This window comes from Prionailurus viverrinus, chromosome D3, assembly GCF_022837055.1.
Source record: "Prionailurus viverrinus isolate Anna chromosome D3, UM_Priviv_1.0, whole genome shotgun sequence".
Lineage (NCBI taxonomy): Eukaryota > Metazoa > Chordata > Mammalia > Carnivora > Felidae > Prionailurus > Prionailurus viverrinus.
In genome coordinates, this window is record NC_062572.1 from 42,458,497 (window position 1) to 42,480,776 (window position 22,280).

The 22,280-nt window shown below is 35.7% G+C and overlaps 1 protein-coding gene across 1 annotated transcript in view; it reads right to left on the reverse strand.

The window, feature by feature from the left end:
- Nucleotides 1–22,280, reverse strand: part of SMCHD1 (structural maintenance of chromosomes flexible hinge domain containing 1) — a 162,082-nt gene that overhangs the window by 126,486 nt on the left and 13,316 nt on the right. The window contains exons 4-8 of the mRNA XM_047827631.1: nucleotides 20,418–20,500; nucleotides 19,656–19,786; nucleotides 5,764–5,878; nucleotides 5,524–5,643; nucleotides 502–668 (exon numbers count right to left, since the gene is read on the reverse strand). Of these exons, the coding sequence (XP_047683587.1) occupies nucleotides 502–668; nucleotides 5,524–5,643; nucleotides 5,764–5,878; nucleotides 19,656–19,786; nucleotides 20,418–20,500 (616 nt within the window). The remainder of the gene's footprint in view (nucleotides 1–501; nucleotides 669–5,523; nucleotides 5,644–5,763; nucleotides 5,879–19,655; nucleotides 19,787–20,417; nucleotides 20,501–22,280) is intronic.

The following is a 22,280-nucleotide window of genomic DNA, read 5'->3' on the forward strand; positions in this document are numbered from 1 at the left end:
TATTATTAGATCATATAGGCCAATTTGTGTATTTTTAACAGACTTCATGCATTCGATAAACATTTATTGAGCATCTATTATTTAACAGGAAACACTAAGGATATAGTAGTACATAAAAAAGATTCCAATAGGGGAAAGCAGACAAAAAAGTAAAAAAAAAAAAATACATGGTATGGAAGATTATGATAGGTGCTACAGAGAAGAACCACAAAAGGGGGGGAATATGAAAGTGATGGTGCTGAATTTGATATAAGTTCCTAAGTTTATTTTAAACTTTATGACAGGTCTCAAAAGCCTGTCCTTCAAATAATGACCAACATATTGCAAGTCATCAATATTTATTTACAGAATAGAGAAGTATTTTAATGCCAAGATCAGAGCACTGGTTACTGTACTGAAGGGAAGGAAATGAGGCACAAAACACACAGCAAAGAGGTTTTTGATGTATCTATAATATTTTGTCTTAAAAAAGTAGTAACATGTCCTCAAATAATTACTTACGCTAACTGTCTTGTCCAAAGAAGAAAATAATTTTTCAAGTACTGTATGTGTTCTGGTTGTACTCCTGTGATAACCACAGCAGTAAAGCTATCTTTTTCTTTCTCCTCTAAGATAAGATGATGTAGAAATCTTTCATCATCATTTGTAATGTGAACAGAATCAGATGGCTAGGAGAGTGAATATAAATACAATAGGTTAGATACACTTAATTGTAATAAACAAATAACATTTACATTGACTTTTAATATGATTTGCTTGGATAGTTTCATAAACAGGCTTCAAAAAACTTTTGAAGGAAAATGGCCCAATACAAATCAGCTGAGTATGTGACAATGCTGTGAGAGCAGGATAGCTTTAACATAAATTGCTAATGTGGCATATATACAGGAGTACCCTATATCATAATGCTAAACCAATTGTAGAATCATAAAAGAAAAGGTAAAACAACAACAACAAATAATGAGTTTAAAAATGCTGAAAAAAAACTAAGGACACTTACCCTAGGGTGGAAAGAATTCTTCCTTGAGATACCTACCACTTAAATTGGTCAGGACAAATGCCCAGCTCTCCATGTTCAAGAAAACTGGGATGCAGCCTGAACCCAGCTGGCTTAGCCCAAAGGAACTGTGTTTAAAAGGGAGTAAAATCATCCTGTGCCCTAGTCCAGTTTCAGAGAATATCTATAGCTTGCTCAGAAGGAAAGTGGGGAGGGGGAAAGAACGGGGAGTGTTTGAGGGTAAGAATTACAAATGTCTCGTTTTTACAGTTAGTCTATATGTGTTAAAATTACATGTATATACATACATACACTATGTCTGTTGCTATATACATAAAAGCTTGTAAGGATACACGCTGAACTATTACATCTAGGAAACTGTTTTTTTTAATAAGCATATATTACTACAGCACATTAAGTAAATAAAAACAAGCCCTCTAAGGGTGCCAGAGATGGTTAAGCATCTGACTCTTGATTTCAGCTTAAGTCATGATCTTGCAGTTTTGAGATCAAGCCCCCCATCAGACTCCTTGCTGAATGCGGAGCCTGCTTAGGATTCTCTCTTTCCCTCACTCTCTGCTCCTCCCCTACTCGGGCACATGCACGCACCCTCTATCTCTCTTGCTCAAAAAAATAAACACTCAAACAAACCAACCCTCCAAAACCATTCCAATGCATCGCTACACACTAACTAATACTACAGCTACAACATATAGTATACAAATAACATTTTATACCCTTTGAGAGCTTAGTGGATTAGTTTGGGTTTACTAATGATGTGGGTTCATTACCAAATATTTATCAAGCACCTTCTAAGTCCTATGACTCAATATAGGCACAAGGAAGATAAGAGTTAAGACAGTGCCCCTCCTCCCTATAAATTCCATCTAATAGATGAGAAACAAATGATTACAAAACAATGTGCCATTATAAAGATATGAACGAAGAGCTACAGAATTAAAAAGAGTGTGACATTTTCCCAGAAGATTAGAACATTCCAGCCCCATGAGAATATGAAGGATTTGAGAGTATAAGGCAAACAAGGTAGTTTGAAGTATATATTAAATATATGATGAAAGATGTGGCTGGAAAGGCTGAAAGAAGCAGTGAAAATGGATGGAAGAGAGGGTAGATGAAAAACTATTTTAAAAGTCAGAACTGAATGGTGAATGATTAACAAGGATTACACAATTACTAACTACTCTGGCCAAGGGATACTGTTAATTGAAAAGGGTAGAGGAAAGGTGAAGAGAAAAAAAGAATAGGGAAAGATGTAGATAATAATCTGATTTCAGAGGTACCAAAAGTGAGTTCTTTATGAAACATCTGGAAGGACATCTACCTGAAATTGGAAATGAGTATACCAGATATAATCAGTTGGTATTCGGCACCAATTCATCCCACCTTTTGTTGTCCCTTCCTGGGCTGCAGAGAATGCAAAACCAAAAGTCTACCTTTCAGACTCCCTTACATTTTAGGTTGTGGATGCGAATTCGGTTTCATCAATTAGATGTAGTAGCCAAAGATTTAGAAGAGGAAAATGACTCAAAGCCCATTTCCTGAGATGTCTTGAACGTTTTCTGTTATCATGCAAGGTACTGAAAGACCAATATTCAAGTTCTGGCTTCAAGTGTTAGCACCGATACAGCACGGGTTATAGCCAGAAGGTCTGTGTTTTGGTGTTGGGAGCAATTGTGGCAGCAAGACCTTTCCAACACCTGGATCACAGATAAGGCAGGGTGTTTCTAAATTCCAGATCCAGTGGTGGTCCTCCAGCTACCTTATTATAGCAGATGTTACAGCATGCCTTGAAGGTCACTTCAGAGTGTCCCAATAGCTTTCTATGAGGCTCAGCCAAGAGCCCACTCCTAGCGCTTTCAATAATCATGCAAACATCAAATTCCTTTTATTAAATCCTTTTCTGTTTGAAGAGCCTACAATGATTTATTTCCTCAATGGAGTCCAGCCTGATTCAGTGTCTCAATCTTAAGAGAAAAGTCTTGACAAATACAGATTTAAGAACTGTTAGTATTAAGTAGCATATATATTGCTTCCTAGAAAAAGCAAGACTCCTGGTTGTACATCAAGAGCCACCAACTCTGTACACATTGTAATAACTGTGTGTAAAAGTTGGAGAAGCCAAATAGTAGGCTGGAAAAGATTGTCCAGAAAAAGAAAAGGACCAAGGGCCTACCAGTAGCCATGAAACCTATGTTAGGACAAACTAACCACAAAATCAGAGGAAAAAGTGGCAGAAATGATGATCCAAGAGACATTAGTTCTATCCAAGCTTTATCATACCTATACAGTTTTAAAAATCACTTGAATTCTGAACTCCTATTTTCCACCAGTTTTAACACAGCATAATATTTCCACAAATATACTTTATAGGGCTTTGTGATGGTAACATAAGATGAGAAAGATGGAATATCAGTATGTAAATATAATATGATATACAAATTGTGTAATAAATACAACAAACTTAAAAAGGGGAAAAGAGGGATGAACAAAATGAAGAAATTTCCTAAACAGAGGAGAATGTTAAGTTATACAGAAAATAAAGGTGGCTTGAAAGTATTAAAAAAAAATCAGCCCATTAATAAAGAAAAGGTATTATTTTCACCTGTCAAATTGCCAGCATTTTACTGCCTTCCCCTCCACTCCACTTTTTAAAAACAAGGAAATTATCAGATAGGCCCTTCCACATACTGTTTTGGGGAGTATATTAGATGTGGGTTTAACCTTCTAGAAGAGCAATTTTGTAATACACACCATGAACATTTAAAAAGTTTAAATTCATTGTCATAACTATTAAAATTCTAATAGCTATATGAAGAAAAAACTGCAAAGACATTCATGGCAGTGTATTTATAATAAAATCCTTTAAATACAGTAAATGCTCAACAGAATAGTCAAATTATAACACATTCAGACAAAACACCATGAAGGTATTAAAAATGTGTGTGTACTAGGGCACCTGAGTGGTTCAGTTAGTTAAGCATCCAACTTTGGCTCAAGTCATGATCTCACAGTTCATGGGTTCCAGCCCCATGTCAGGCTCTGTGCTGACAGCTCAGAGCCTGGAGCCTGCTTCAAGTTCTGTCTCTCCCTCTCTCTCTGCCCCTCCCCTGATCACATGCTGTCTCTCTCTCTCTCAAAAGTGAATGAACATTAAAAAAAATAGTAGAAAGTGTGTGGTACAGCAAAATATTTTATAAAATGGAGAAATACTCAAAATGTTAAAAAAAAAATGTGTGCTCAAAACTGTTATATAAAAAAAAATTAAGTAGATGAAGGGGATTAAGAGTATACTTTCCCCTTCCAACTCAAGATGCTAATAAGGAGGTTTTATTCTTAATTCCAGTGTTATTTACAGTGTTATATTAGTTTCAATAAGTGTACTCTTGATGAGCAATGAGTAATATACGGAATTGTTGAATCACTGTATTGCACACCAAAACTAATGTACAACACAGTGTAACACTGGAATTAAAATTTAAAAATACCAAAAAAAAAAAAAAAATACCCCCAAAAAACAAAAAAAACAAAACACCCTATAAAATAAAAAAGACTAGAAATTCAACTAGGTATCTTTTTCTGAAATCTGAGCATTTTTATTTGTACTTTTCTATAAATTTTTTATAACTTGTTTTAGAATAAGAAAAGACTTAAGAAGCTCAAACTTGGGGCGCCTGGGTGGCGCAGTCGGTTAAGCGTCCGACTTCAGTCAGGTCACGATCTTGCAGTCCGTGAGTTCGAGCCCCGCGTCAGGCTCTGGGCTGATGGCTCAGAGCCTGGAGCCTGTTTCCGATTCTGTGTCTCCCTCTCTCTCTGCCCCTCCCCCGTTCATGCTCTATCTCTCTCTGTCCCAAAAATAAATAAACGTTGAAAAAAAAAAAATTAAAAAAAAAAAAAACATTGAAAAAAAAAATCTTTAAAACATTTAAAAAAAAAAAAGCTCAAACTTTAAAGATTTTAAAACAATTCTAAAATATTTCAAGTGGAGAAAAGTTGAATAATACAATACTATGAACTCACCACCAAGACTCAAATTCATTAATATTCTGCTCATTAAAATTAGAATATGAATGCAAATTTCTAACAAAAGTAAATCACTCATTTATTTCTCTGGAGCTCCAATTTCCTAAAAGCTTATTTCCCTATACTATAAGTGTTTTCTACTCTAAGTCTGAAACTGTTAGGCAAAAAAAAGATTTAAAAAATCAATCTCAGTGTAAGGGAAAAAGTTTATAATTATATGATCAATTTCCAAGGAAGTTTACTCAGCTTTATGAGACATCTTATTGCATTGAAGATTTCCAGCCTGAGAAAGCATGTATATGGTCACTTTTGCTATTCACAAGACTAAAGCAAAAAGAAGAAAAAGTAATGGAATTTGAAAATTCCATACCTTCAAGTTTTTAAAGCAATAGCTAAGTATCTTAGCTAGAAATTGAAAAAAAAGTACTTGTCCCTATCTGTCCAATTTAACAACTTTATAATTAATGAGTTAAAATGTATCATACCTTTCTGTTTCTAATATATCCACTATATATTGCCTCTTTATTTTTCTCCTTCTTCTCAAAATCTTCTTTCGAAAGCACAAGTTCATGAACATCTTGGGAATCTGCAGGTTTGCTTATCATCTGTTAAATATTAAAGACTACTTTAAAAATTCCTAAAAGTTAAACTAATTAGTAATTTAGACAGAATCAACCTCCAAGTATTTTAATCAACTCTCATTTAAAAGAAATCTTTTTACTTACTCTGGCTGATTGTCCAACAAAGAAAACAGCCTGCTTGCCCCCAACACCAAAATAGGAAATATCACTATTTAAACTGCGTGGCACTGGTACTGGACGAACATATCCTGAATGATCACTAAAATAAAACATTAATGCAGTGACTTTAAACAAGCTACTTAGATGCCAAAGGAAATTGTTAAAGCACTTATTAAGTGTTAATAAAATGATCCCCAAGCTAGACAACACCCCCATTCAAGGTAAAAGAATCAGAGCCCAAAGTCAAGATAAATAGTCCAGTGGTTCTCAAAATGTATTCTCCAGACCAGCTATATCAGCATCACCTGGAAACTCAAAAAATGCACCTTCTTGGGCCCACCCTACTAAATCATAAACTCTCTTAGCAAACAAGACTAAATAAATATCTGTATCCTTATATATCCTACTGCCCCTAGAATTGTCCCTTCAAAATTGTTTACTGCTTCTAAACTTGTAAAAATAATTTCTGAATAATGGGAATTATAGCAAAAACATTTCTTATTTCCTAGTAACATGACACAAAAGAACCTCTTATGGCACCATAACAACACTCTGGAGAGTAAGCATCCCTGGGTTCTCAAAATAAAGGCTAGGTATCAAGGGACACCATTTCCCAATATCAGATACAAACAGAATTGGGGGTGAGGCTACAACCCCTATTACACTCAATGGAAAAGCTAAAGATCAGATGTGGCACAGCTAGAAAGAGAAAATACAAAGACAGCATTCAAAGAACTTACCCATAAGAAATAAAAGGAACAGAAAATATCAAAGTAGGTATAAAAGACATACCTTTCCAAAGTAGGAAACTATCTCACTACACTACAAGCATAGTTCTAGAAAGAGGAAAAAATGGAAAAGGCTACAAATAATGTCTGACAAAAGCTGGGGAGTCAGGAAATGGGAACCAGTTGCGAAAAGACACAAATTTTCAGCTATAAGAAAAATAAGGTCTGAGGATCTAATCACTAACACTACTGTATGTATAACTGAAATGTGCTAAGAGAATAAAATTTAAAAATCCTCTTCTCTGCCTTCCAATTGAGGTTTTAGACCAATTATATTACTGTGACTATTGGTATGTTTTGATTTAAACTTAACTGTCTTTTTTAAATTTTTTTTTTCTTCTGCGTTAAGAGGGAAAAAAAAGAAGTATGTAAGGTGATGAATGTGTGAATTAAACAGAGGGAAGGACTCCTGTTTAAAGGAAAATAACGAGGGCACCTGGGTGGCTTAGTCGGTTAAGCATCTGACTCTTGGTCCTGATCTCACAGTTCATGTGATCGAGCCCCATGTTGGGTTCTGTGCTGAAAGCACGGAGCCTGCTTAGGATTTTCTCCCTCCCTCTCACTCTGCTCCTTCCCCGCTCATGCGTGTTCTCTGTCTCTCAAAATAAATAAACTTAAAAAATAAAAATAAAGGAAAATAAAAAGAATACAATTCAATATTTAATATATATCAACAGAAACTTTGTAAAAACAAAACATCAAGACAGTAAATGGCATGGGGGTACCTGGCTCAGTTGGTTAAGCATCCAACTTCAGGTAATGAATTCAGGTAATGAATTTAAGCCCTGTGCCGGGCTCTGTGCTGACAGCTCAGAACCGGGAGCCTGCTTTGGATTCTGTGTCACCCTCTCTCTCTGTCACTCCCCTGCTCACACTCTGTCTCTTTCTCTCAAAATAATTAATACTAAATAAATTTTAAGACACTAAATGGCACAGGTATTACTGCTGTGGTATGCTAATACTGTATGTAAGTAGTATATTATTACTTGATATAGACTGTGACAAATTGAAGATACATACTTTGAATGCTAACATTATCAATACAACAAGGGTAGCAAATAATAAGCCAACAAAGGAAATAAAATACTCATTTAAAAATACACACAAAATACTCATTTTAAAATAAGGCAGAAGAAAAAAGAAAAACAGGAACAACAACAACAACAAAACATAATGAAAAAAACAAATAACAAAGACCGCAGAGTTTAAATCAAAACATCCCAATAATCACAGTAATGTAACTGGTCTGAAACCTCAATTCAAAGGCAGCGATTGTGTAATTTTAAGACACAACTATATTCTATCTTAAGGAAACTATTTTTTTTCTAGAAACTCTCTAAATATAAAGTGACAATAGGTTAAAAAGTTGGAAAAGAAGTTACCATCAACACAAATGTAGAAGCTGGAGTAGCTACAGTAACATCAAAGCAAGCTGATAAGGAGTATCACCAGGAAACGATCAAAAAAAAAAAAAAAGCAAGAACAATGAAACAAATACATAGATAAATAGGTCTTCATTCTCCTCTTGAGTTTTTAAATTATATTAGTCTGATGAAATCAAAATAACACCGTTTGATATGGTTCTCAATGTACATGGAGGTAAAACTTAAGAAAACTCAATTATAAATGAGAGAGTGAGGGGACCTAAATAATTTGCTAAAATTTCTAAAATTCACTTTAAGTGGTAAAATATCCTTACTAGTACAATGTAATGTTATGTATGTATACAGTATTCCTCAGAGCCACTAAAAAATAAAACCAAAAATATAGTCAAAATCACTTTTAAAAATAGCAAAATACAGAAAAGTATGTTGAGTAACCCATAAAAAGGCCAGAAAAAATGAAAAATAAAAGGAATAGAGAAGCTATACAAGACATACTTAAGTCCTGACATATATATCAAGAACTATAGTAAATGTGACAATACAAATACACTAAATAAAATGAATAAAAGTGACCCAAGTATATATTGTCTACAAGAATTTCCAATATAATGATACAGGTAGGTTAAAAGAAAATGGGTAAGAAAAGACATACCAGGAAAACATGAATGAAAAGAAAGCTAAAGAATATCACATAAAATATACTTCAGAGCAAGAAAATTATCAAGGACAGAGTAGCATTACAGAATAATAAAAGGATCCACTTACCAAGAATGCATAACAATTCTCTAACTGCGTATACATAAAATAACACAAGTTCAAAATACATAAAGCAGAAATTAAGAAGTGAAAAAAGAAACACACCTGTAAATATGGGGGGGACTTCAAAATTCCAGCAAGGATATAAAAGAATATACCAGCAAGGATATAAAACCATCAAGGATATAAAAGAACTAAACAATATCAACGAATGGAATCAAATTGACAGTTACAGAACACTCCTCCCAACAACAGCAGAATATATATTCTTTTCAAGGACACAGAAAATTCCCCCAAATAGATCATATATGGAGCACAAAACAAATCTCAACAAATTTAAATAGAGTGTATAGAGAATATTTCCTCTGACTATAATAAAACCAAACTAGACATCAACATAAAGAGGAAAATATGTTAAGAACACGTGGAAATTGAACAACACATTCCTCAATCTATGGATCAAAGAGCAAATTACAAAGGAAATAAAAAATACACCAAACTGTAGGACAATGAATATACACCATTATCAAAACTTGTGGGATGTAGTGAAAATAGTTCTTAAAGATTTGTAGCACAAAATCATCATCTTAGAAAAATCTCAAATCAATCATCTAAGATTCCACACCTCAAGAGAAAAAATTTTTTTAATTTATCAAAGCACACATTATTTCTTTGAAAACATTACCAATAAATATACACTACTAAACTTGAAAATGTGGGGCACCTGGGTGGCGCAGTCGGTTAAGCATCCGACTTCAGCCAGGTCACGATCTCGCGGTCCGTGAGTTCGAGCCTTGCGTCAGGCTCTGGGCTGATGGCTCAGAGCCTGGAGCCTGTTTCCAATTCTGTGTCTCCCTCTCTCTCTGCCCCTCCCCCATTCATGCTCTGTCTCTCTCTGTCCCAAAAATAAATAAACGTTGAAAAAAAAAATTTTTTTTAAAAAGAAAATGTAATGAAATGGACTAATTCCTAGTAAAATATAACTTACCAAAACTAAGTCAGTAATTGCCTAAATATTCTTATAACTATATTTAAAAAATCAAAGCAATAGTAAAAAATTCCTCCCACCAAAACAACAGACTCAAATGGCTTCGTGTGTGAGTTTCAAAACCCAAACTTTCAAAAGAAAAAAAAAAACCCTCAAACTTACATAAGTGATGGAAGTATAAATAAATACAATCACTCTGGAAAACAATTTACTACCTTGTACATTGGAACTTTTATCTTTTAACCCACAAATTTCCTTCTAGGTACCTAAGAACTTACGTAGATTTGGACTAGCAAATACATATGTAACGTTATACACACACATAAACACTTATAAGTAAGATAGTAATGCTTATAATGCCAAATGTGGCATGGGGAGCCAAATGCCCACTGACTGGAGACTGGATAAATACAGTGCAATTTTAAGTATGCACAAAAGAATATTATATGGTTATGAAAAAGAAAAAACTACAGACCCACACAAAGACGAAATCTTAGTAACCTAATATTAAGTGAAAATACAAGTCCCTTATAGAACAACATATTGTATGACTATCCTTTTTCGCAGCATCAAAAAACAAGCAAAGTTAGATTTTTTAAATATAAGGAAATAAGGGGGCACCTGCATGGCTCAGTTGGTTAAGCATCCCGAATCTCAGTATCGACTCAGGTCATGAGCTCACAGTTTGATTTGTGAGATCAAGCCCTGTGTTGCACACAGCAAAGCCTCCCCTGCTGGGGATTCTCTTTCTCTCTTTCTCTTTCTCTCTCTCTCTCTCTCTCTCTCAATCTGTCCCTCCCCTCCCCTCTCTCAAAATAAACATTTAAAAACAAAAATAAGGAGGAGCGTGCCTGGGTGGCTCAGGCCTGGGTGGCTGTGTGCTGACAACTCAGAGTTGGAGCCTACCTCAGATTCTGTGTCTCCCTCTCTCTCTGCCCCTCCCCTGCTCACGCTCTGTCTCTCAAAAATAAATAAACATTAAAAAAATTTTGTTTTTAATAAAAAATAAAATATTTTGCTCAAATAAGGAAATAAGAAAAACAATTCAAGATAGTTAACTGTGATGGAGAGGAAAAAAACAGAACAAGGGAGGAACACACAGATGTAAGTTACAGAAACTGTGCTACTTACTGGTTTGGGTGGGAAATTCTGGTTATTCGGCTTATTAAATTTTTCAATAAACCTTAAAAATACAATGCCTGAATTGATAAATTGTTATAAACCAAAAACTGTAATTAATTAAATTCTATGAACCTAATGTATTAAAAAAAAAAAAAAAGTAGGGGCACCTGGGTGGCTCAGCCAGTTAAGCAACTGACTCTTGATACTGGCTCAGCTCATGATTCCAAGGTTGTGAGATCGAGCTGCCTGCCCCCCACCCCTACAAACAAAGTAAATGGTTTCTAAGACTTTAATTATTATGGCAATGCTTCTAGGAAACAACCTGAAAATACCCCCCAATATTATCTTAAAAACATATACGGGAAATACACAAAAGCTTAGAGAGAGATGGGCTCAGAGATTAAACACACACACACTTAGACTGATTCAAAACTAAGAATTCTAGTCACTGACAGTGAATGGACATAATCACCAGGAATTAAGTCTACTTTTCAACCCAAACCATCTATGCAAATCTAACCTAGGCAAAAACCCTATCATAGCAAATAAGGTTAAGAACACAAATGTCTAGGTTTCAGACTTGTGTAAATAAGTCCAGAAAATTTCCTTTATCTACACTCAAGGGTTATATAAACATCCCTTCATGAAGGTAAGTACAAGAGAAAGATAATCTAAGACCTTATAAAAATTTTTGCATCACAGAAGCACTCCTCTAGAGAATTTAGAAAGATCCCTCAGGAATAACATATCACAGTCCAAAAAAATTTCAAAAAACATTCATATTCTTGATACAATGTAAAAGGACACTGTATCTTTTTGATATATTAGTAATGTATTTATTATAAGAGAGAAAAAAATATGCAAGAAAAGAAATCACAGAAGGTGTTGAAAGTAAGAAAAAGGAACAAGAAAGAGAATAAAATTAGTAAAAGAAACTAAAATATAAGTGGTTGCCAGGAAATAGGGTAGAGTGACTACATATGTATATTTATATCTATCTTGAATCTATCAAAGGGAATAACCCCACAATAAAGAAAGCTTTACCTCCAATAAAACTGACAAATGGCCACAGATCCTTATTAGAGTTTCTGGAATAAATCTATGCAACACAATAAAACTAACCCAATTAAAGTAGGATGCCTAAATGTTACATAATCATTCTCTGAATTCAAGTAACACAAGTACCAGAAAGTAAAAGTTCACCTAAATTTGCAGAAAAGTACTGAAGACGAACTTTTTCTTTAGCAAAATTAGGGAAAATCCTGTTGAGGGTCCTTTTCTACAACCTAAAAAAAAAATGGCATGGGAAATAAGCTATGTGGCATACTATTTTTATTAAAAAAAAAAAAAAAAAGGCTACCTAAGTTGAGGACCTTTCAGTGGCTGAGCAGGAGGTAGCACTGATTCAACACACATCTGGATTATGACCACACAGCAATTATGTTCTAGGTATCTAATTGAACTTCTTTAAAAAAAAATTTTTTTTAATGTTTTTTATAAGAGAGAGCATATGCACTAGCAGGGGAGGGGCAGAGAGAGATGGAGCACCAGCAGGAGCAGGGCAGAGAGAGACAAAGAGAGAATCCGAAGTGGGCTCTGCACTGATAGTCCTGTGAGAGGCTTGAACTCAAGAACCGTGAGATCATGACCTGAGCCAAAGTCAGGTCAAGCTTAACCAACTGAGCCATGCAAGCACCCCTCTAACTTTTTTTTTTTTAAACGTTTGTTTATTTTTGAGAGAAAGAGCGCGAGCAGGGGAGGGGCAGGGAAAGAAGACACAGAATCTGAAGCAGGCTCCAGGCTCTGAGCTGTCGGCACAGAGCATGATGCAGGGCTCAAACTCACAAACTGCGAGATCATGACCTGAGCTGAAGTCGACACTCGACCAACGGAGTCACCTAGGCACCCCGAATTTAACTTCTAAGGCAATGATTATAATAATGCCTGAGTGATGAGCCAATTTTCTAGGTTCATGTAATGTTCTACATGTTATTAGAGGTTTGAATTACACAGGTGAATGCATTTGTCAAAAGTCGGTTAACAGAGTGAGCACTTCCATAACGGTAGAGTAAGGACCTATGAAAACTCACTCATTGATAAAAGCAACGAGAACATCTGCAAACATTGTCAAAAATCAACATTTTCAGAATAAGTATTAACCACAGGCTTGAACAATCCAAGGAATGTTTATTCAAGACACACAGTTGAATCTCAGAACAGTGAGCTCTGTGATGTTTTAACATGCCCTATCCCACTTCCCACCTCACCAGCTCCACAGAAGCCTTGAAAACTGATAGCCTTACAATCACAGTGAAAACCAGCTACTGAGGAGTCACTGGAGCAAGTATGGAGTTCCCCTAAAGCCCCTTTCCCATAGAACTGCCATTATTAGATTTGTCTGACAGTTCCCAAGGAACCTCCACTCATAGGGTTTGCCTTTATTTGACCCAACTCAGAACCTGCTCACTGTGAACCACTTTTCCCTCAGTCATTTGTCAAAAACTTATCAATGGTAATTATTTATGATCACAGCTGAGGAACGCAATGAAAACAACTGGGAGGAAATAAGAACCTGGCCAAAAACTGACAAAGAAAAGCTGGAGATTGAGAGGTCCATAGTGGGTTTTAAAAGCTGCAACATATTCATGAGAATAGAGAAGAAGGGCATACTCATATGCAGGGCTAGCCACATGCTCAAGAAAGCCCTAAGCTTTCATTTCTGGCTGACTTTGAGGTTCTGTGCAAGCAAGAAGTAAAGACAAAGGCAGAGTTTTAAACTTCCTACCAGAGCATTAAAGACATACTCCAATATGCAAACAGAATGCACTGGCAAAAGCTCGGAAGACTTAATGGTTCCAGACATTTAGGGAAATCTCCAATCACTAGCTAGCAACACAAGATAAAGAATGCAGACTTTACAGAATTAGTTTAGAGGGGAAACTATAAAAATAACAAAAAAACCAGAAGCAACAAACAAGCCCTGGGGAGAAGGATCAATCTAATTTCCAGAGTTGCAACACTGTATTACTTAAAATGTCTTATTCTCAACAAAAAATTGTAAACTGGGGCGCCTGGGTGGCTCAGTAGGTTGGGTGGCCAACTTTGGTTCAGATCGTGATCTCACAGTTCCTGAGTTCAAGCCCCGCATTGGGCTCTGTGTTGACAGCTCAGAGCCTGGAACCTGCTTTGGATTCTGTGCCTCCCCCTCTCTCTGTTCCTCCTCTACAGACACACACACACACACACACACACACACACACACACACACTCTCTCTCTCTCTCTCTCTCTCTCACACACACTCTCTCTCGCTCTCTCTCTCTCTCGCTCACTCAAAAATGATAAACATTAAAAATAGTTTTAAAAAAAGAAAAAAATTATAAGCCATGCCAAATTATAGTCCACACACAGGAAAAATAGCAGTAAGAAGAAACTGTCTTCAGAGAAAGCCCAGACACTAGACTTACTAGACAAAGATTTAAATCAGTTATTTTATTTTTTAAATACTTATTTATTTTGAGGGGCAGGGCAGAAAGGGAGAAAGAGAATCCCAAGCAGGCTCCACGTTGTCAGCAAAGAACCGGATGGGGGGCTTGATCTCACGAACCATGAGACCATGACCTGAGCCAAAACCAAGAGTAGGATGCTTAACCAACTGAGCCACCCAGGAGCCCTTAAATCAGCTATTTTAAAGTGCATTACATGAACAGAAATCATGAAGTAAATAGTGAAGTATGAGCACAGTGTTTCACCAAATAAACAACAGAGGCAGAAATTATTTTTTTAAAAAGAACCAAATAAAAGTTCTGCAATTTAAAAAAATTCAGTTAAGTGGCTCACTAGCAGATCTGAGTTGGCAGAACAAAGAATCAGTGAACTTAAAGGCAGGTCAACTGAGATTACTTAGTCTGAGGAACAAAAAGAAAAAAGAATAAAGAAAAATAAACACAATCTCAGAAACCTATAGGACACCATCAAGCATATCAATATATGGATAATAAGAGCCACAGAGAAGAAAGATTTGAAGAAATAATGGCCAAATACTTCCACAAATGTGATGAAAAACATTAATCTACAAATCTAAGAAGTTCAAACACCAAGTAGAAGGAACTCAAAAGACCCAAACCTAGACACATCAGTATCAAACTATTAAAAGCCAGAAAAAAAAAAAAAATCTTGAAAGCAAACAGAAGAGATTAGTCACACACAAGGGATATGCAATAAGATTAACAGCTGATTCTTCATCAGAAACTATGGAACCAAAGGCAGTAGGTGAACATGTTCAAAGCATTAAAAGAAAAAAACTCAACTTTCAAAAATAAAGGAAGGTTAAGACAGTCCCAGATAAACAAACAAACAAACAAACAAGGGAATTTGTTGCTAGTAGATCTGCCCAAAATAGTTACTAAAGATGATGCTTTTTACATCCTTTCTGATTTTCCCCCTTCTGATTTAAAAGATAACTGCATAAAGCTGTAACTATAAAACTATGTTGATGCAATTATGATGTATAAAGATGTCACTTATATAAAAATAACAACACAAAGGAGTAGGAGGAGAATAAAGCCATATAGAAGCAAATTCTTTGTATATTCCAGACAGTAAATTGCTATTAATCCAAACTGGATTGTTAAGATGTTAATTGTAATCCCTACAAAAACAACTAAAAATTAGACTAACAACTACTGAAAGCACATTAACGATTGCTAAGAGTGAGGGAGATGGTGAGGGGACACACAAGTGACTACCATGAGTAAAGGTTTCCTTTCTTTTGGAGTGATGAAAACGTTCTGGAATTAGTGGTGATGATGCACAACTTTGTGACTATACTCAAAACTACTAAGTTGTACACTTTAATATGGTGAATTTTATGGTATGTAAATTATAGAACCATAAAAAAAGAAATCCAATGAAAAGCTTAAGACAGATGTGAGCATTTCACTGCATATAAATTTTACTTCAAAAGAAATGCAATCTAGTAATGGTATCAATGTTTTAAGCATTAGGAAAAAGTTTACAGATATCTGTAATTTATTTTGAATTAAATTTTAAAACCTGAAGATCAGTAGGATAGACTAGTGGGAAAGCAACAATCAATGGTAGAAAATAGGTATGAGACGGGCACTGAGGAGGACATTTGTTGGGATAAGCACTGGGTGTTGTATGGAAGCCAATTTGACAATAAATTATATTTAAAAAAAAAAAGAATGTAGGTATGAATATCTGGGTTATCACTGTAGAATTTCAACTTTTCTGTATGACAATGTTCATAAACTGCTGAGGAAAAGAATAGTGCTGAAGAAACACTCAGATCCAGGTTTTGAACCTTTCTACAACTAGTCTGAACTCCACAAAAAACTAGTACTGTTAAAGACTTATATGTGACAAATTATTGTAGAGTAAAGGAGAACATAGAGACATAACAAAGGGGAAAAACTTTATACATTATATATTTTGAATCAATGATAAATTTCTTGGGTGTGATAATGGTATTATCATTATGAGAATATCCCTGTGAAAGAGATACTTGCTGCAGTATTTAGTAGTGAAATTTCATAAAGAATCTAATTTTTAAAACGATTTAGGAAGGGAATGTGAGTATGCATATAGACAGAAGATAACAAATGTGACAAAGTGTTATTTAGCAAATAAATCTAGGTGAAAGATATGTGCATGCTAATACTGCTCTTTCAACCTGTTAGCTTTAACTTTTTCAAAATAAAAAGGGTGGGTGGAAGAGGAGTACCAAGGTTGAGAAGGAGTTACAAAGAATTTTGGCAAGTAACAACTCTCACCTCATCTCCCTCTATTCTCACCTCCATATACTGTGGCCTAACCACACTTGTCTCCTTGCTCTGTCCCAATCAAAACAAGCTGATAATACTTTCAAGGTCTTTGTCTTTCCTGGTATTCTTTCTACTTGGAATATTCTTCCCCCAGATCTTCACTTGGCTATTTTCTTTTAATCATTCAAGCCTCAACCAATGTAATCTCAAAGAGGCCCTCTTATCTAATGATTTTAACGTAAGAGATGCCCATCAGGCTCTAACACATCACCTGATTTTTTTTTTTTTTTAACGTTTATTTTTCAACGTTTATTTATTTTTGGGACAGAGAGAGACAGAGCATGAACGGGGGAGGGGCAGAGAGAGAGGGAGACACAGAGTCGGAAACAGGCTCCAGGCTCTGAGCCATCAGCCCAGAGCCCGACGCGGGGCTCGAACTCACAGACCGCGAGATCGTGACCTGGCTGAAGTCGGACGCTTAACCGACTGCGCCACCCAGGCGCCCCTAACGTTTATTTTTGAGACAGAGAGAGACAGAGCATGAACAGGGGAGGGTCAGAGAGAGGGAGACACAGAATCTGAAATAGGCTCCAGGCTCTGAGCTGACAGCACAGAGCCCGACGCGGGGCTCGAACTCACGGACCATGAAATCATGACCTGAGCCAAAGTCGGCCGCTTAACCGACTGAGCCACCCAGGCGCCCCTGATTTTTTTTTTTTAATGTTTATTCATTTATTTTGACAGAGAGCAAGAGTGAACGAGGGAGAAACAGAGAGAGAATGAGAGAGAGAATCCCAAGCAGGTTCTCTATGCTCAGCCTGGAGCCCAATGAGGCATTCTATCCCATGAACCGTGAGACCATGACTTGAGCTGAAGTCAAGAGTTGGATGCTTAACGGACTGAGCCACCCAGGCGCCTCTCTCCCCACCAATATTTTCTTAACAGCAATAATCCATGACTGGAATGCTTATAAATTTTTTGTGTGTTTTACTTCTGTTTTTCTCTCTACAACATAACCTACAGGCCAAGAGAGTCAGTTGTTTTATATTTTAGGCTGTCCTTCCTTGTCTTCCATAGCCTGTGTCCTATGACATCCACTCTTGTAGCCAGTAAAAACTAAACTGGAAATAGTAAAGCAACTGATAATCTTCTACAAGAGCAGAAGCTAAGGGAGTAAGCTTTGTTAACATCTGATGTTAACAAAAATCAGAGTGGGTGGGTCAAGGGACCGATATTAGACTCAAAGACTATGAGTATATAGTAGCTACAACAACTGATTGTTTAGTGATACCTAAAATGCTAGGACCAAAACCAGCAACAGTTAGCTTTCTACCAAAAAATAAAATGTCTTGGGGTGCCTGGGTGGTTCAGTTGGTTGAGCGTGTCCGGCTCCTGATTTCAGCTCAGGTCATGATCTTATGACTTGTGAGATCGAGCCCCATGTCAGGCTCCACGCTGAGCATGAAGGCTGCCTGGGATTCTCTCTCTCCCTCTCCACTACTCACACTCTCTCAAAATAAATAAATGACTGTTAAAAATTTTAAATTTCCCTAACGTTTGACTTAAGTTTAAAAGTTTACATTGTGCTAAGACTTAGAGAAAAATGAGAGCCCATCCATGTTCCATGAATCCAGGTAAAATTTAATCTAACACTATAGTTTCTACTCTTCCATTTGATTTAAATGACATTTTTCTACCTTTTTTGCCCAATCTACTATTTGTCCTCCTTTCTCTTATACCTAATATTTCTACTGCATGCTAAATTCTATCCTTACATTATAAAAGACCATGGTCTTTGCCTTCTCTGTGGATACTTCATAAATCCTTGAAATGACATGTACTCATGAATATAATGAAAAAGAATGGTTGTAGAAAAGTCTGAGGGTAACAGTGAGAAAGTAGTAACTAAAATGATAGCTTATAGAGCTTGTATTTATTCATTGCTTACCATAAACCAAGCTCTATTCTAAGGATTTTACAGTGTACTAACTCACTTGGTTTTCACAAAACCTCATGAGGTATTATCCACATTTTACACATATGTAAACTGAAACCCAAAGAAGTAAAATACCTTGACCAATGTCATGCAACTATTAAGGCTAGATTCAAACCAAGCCAAATGATTTCTGAGACTTTCTTCACTAAATGGCCTCCAACCATGACACTGTAAGTGTGTACAAATTTGATAAAAATTCTGTGGGTGCTGAAATTTCAGAAACAAGAAGGCAAATATGCGAACTATATTAATTTTTAACAATGTTAAGATTAATCCCTAAATTTGACTGATTCTCCTTGACATGACAAAAAGAAAAAAATAGGACACGAACAAACATTACTTAAAAATAATAACAACAACAACAACAGATTCTTCCCAAGTGTGCTACCTGAAGTACACAACATAGATGACAATACCAAAAGACTTGTGGGTCACAGTTCTTACTAGGATTCAGCTAATATCCCAAAGACCTAAATCTTTATAACCCTGACAACTTCTAGTATATTTTGTTTCCCCTATAACATTCTCATTCATGATATTTTCTATAAGCATATTCTGATACAAAACTCTTGACTAGACACTATTCACTAACAGCTGTGAATGTTTTATTAAGCAGAGACCTGTCAAGTAGAGCAATGGTGAACTCAACAGAACTGAATGTGGTTCATTAGACACTCTGTAAGTCACATCGGGTGATTTCTAAAGCCTAGTTTAAAACCATCCTACTGCTCTAGAGACCACAAAGCTCTCATCAAACTTTAGTAAGGAAAGGGTGAAAGGTTCAAAGTACTTAATATATCATAATAGCTTCTACATATCTTAGGAAATGCAAAAATATTTCTTCAGTGGAAGGGCAAAATATTATGTAATTTTGACTATTTCTAAGTACTGATAATAAAAACTCAATAATATAAAAATCTAAGTATATATGCTGACAATATATATGCTGATAATGTCAAAACCTCCAATGTACCACATTTAACTAAAGACATATTAGAGTTCCCATCCTTATTAAAATTCCCAGCTCCCAATCAAAAAAGTGAGTAAGGTTTTCTAACCTTTCAAAGTCACCTTGCCTTGTAAATTTTGACAACCTATACACAGCCCAGTTGTTAAGCTGTTTAGAGGTCATTCCTCTTCCATTATCTATTACTGCAACGGCAGGTTTTCCTTGTGTTTCATCAAAAAGCTATGAAATAAGTTCACAAAGACAGGAAAAGTCAAATCAATATTAAAAATATAAAAAGTTAAACATTAAAGAAGTAATTCAATGGGCTCACTCACACATTGCTGGTGGAAGTGTAAATGTATTACAACTTTCTAAAAGGTACTTCAGCTATATAAATCAAAGGCCTTAGAATTCTTCATGTCCTTTAATCCAGAAATTCCATACCTCAGAATTTAGCTTAAGGAACTAGATACATGTACAAAGACCTATCAATCATGCCAGCATTCCTCACAATGGCAAAAATACAGAAAAAAATCTAAATGTTCAACAATAGTAGATTACATAATTTATCATATAACCAATAAATGAAACTATAACAACATTATACTGCAGAATATTCATATGACAAATGTCTACAACGTACTGTCAAGGGAAAGTAGAAGATCACAAAAAACAAAATGTAAGCTATGATCACACATATACGTATATACGCATAGAAAAAAGGGCACATAAAAAATTTTAACAATGAAGAGACATCAAATAATTATTTCTACTTTTAGTTTTTGACCTTATTTTCTAATTTTTCTACAATGAACTTACAGTACTTCTATAAAAGGAAAAGTAAAATTTCTTTATAATATTATTTTCTTACCAATTTGATCTGTATTCTTCTAATACCAGTGTTTCGAGAAGTAGCAGACAATGAATTGTCAATTAATTCGGCAAGAGCAAATGCTGGAAGAGAATGAGAAGACATCACTGCTTAACTTTTCCCTCCCAAATACTTCATTTAAAAGTACAAAGTAAAAGAAACTCTGAAGTACCTTAAGCCATCACTTTTATTTTCCAAAGAGCTAGAATTAAAGTATTATCCTGATCCTAATGATATAATACATAATAAAGGCATCATCACCAATCACCACCGCATAAAAAAGCAGTCATCACCCAGTACTTGTAAGGCACTAAACGGCATGAGTCAGCCAGCCATGATTCCTGGCTTCAAGGAGTTTATAATCTAAAGACAGACATACAGACATAGAAGACAAACAGAAGACCATAACCATAAAATCAAATACTAGTTCGTGGTATGTAATACATCATGCACAAGTCAAAAGTAAACATATTTAGAGATGAAGGGGCAAATCTAAAGCAACTGTAAAAGTGTCTATTAAGAACTAATTTAGATATGGAAATCTTGTAACTAACAGCAACTTGTCAAATGGCAGAACATGTCTGTTTAACAGAGAACTGCTAATTATTTCCTACAACAACCAAGCTAATATTCAACTTCTTAATGGCTCACTATTATCACCTAATATTCTCTTTTCTTCAAGGTCACTACTAAAACTATTTTCCACTTTTATTTCCTTAATTAAAAAGGGCAACATACCAAATTCATGTCTCTTACTTTCCCTGAAGCATAACCCAACACTATAAATTAATCCACAGAGCAGCACCCCAGCAAGCATTCCAAAGTCTAAACACTTACAGAATGGCTATGTTTATAAACTACAAAGAAGTTACCACAAATCAGATTACATATAAGGATCTGGCCAATGGTAATGTCTAGAAAATGGAGGAGGAACATTCTAAGAAATGGGAGGAAAAGAAAGAATTAAGAGAAATTTGGAGGGAAGAATTTGGTATCTGCAGAAATATGAATGAACAAAGGAAAAAAATTCAAGATGGTTTTGAGTCTTTGCTCTAGAAGACTTGATAAATGGTCATATTTACCAGTAAGGAAAAATTTAGAGGGGAAGGAAAACAATCATTCCGTTTTAGCTGCAATGCCCCACCACTACATCAAACTCAATGAGTAGAGGTGGCCCATAGGGAGCTAGAACAGATACTTGAGAGAATAAAAACAGCCAGAGGTAAGGATTTTTGCTTCACTGACAGAACAGTTAAGGCTTGGATCACTTAAGAGAAAAGTATAAACAAAGAGCAGCATGACTTGAAGAAATATCCACTATATGGTCAAGGATAGTAAGAAGCACCACCAAAGGCCAACGAAACAAAAGGAGGGAAAGACCTAGGAATGTAAAGTCACAGTAATCAAAGCAAGACCTTAAACAGGGAGACTTTTTCATATGACAGCAGGAATGATGACTAGCACAACTAATCTGGAAGGCAATTAAATTTATATCAAATCTTGAAAATGAACTACCTATTCACTCTATAATTATATATTTAGAAATCTATCTCCAGAGAAAGAATTACAAGTTCATTCAATATGCAAGTATTTAAACACTTACTATTTTCAGCCATTATTCTAGGGATAGAACAAAACAGACAAGAGTCCTAATCTTGTGGAGTTAACATTCTAATTAAAAGATGGAAGAATCAGGGCGCCTGAGTGGCTCAGTTGGTTAAGCATCTGACTTCAGCTCAGGTCATGATCTCACTCCTGGTGAATTCAAGCCCCACATTAGGCTCTGTGCTGACACCTCAGAGCCTGAAGCCTGTTTTGGATTCTGTCTTCCTGTCTCTCTGCCCCTCCCCTGCTCACCCTCTC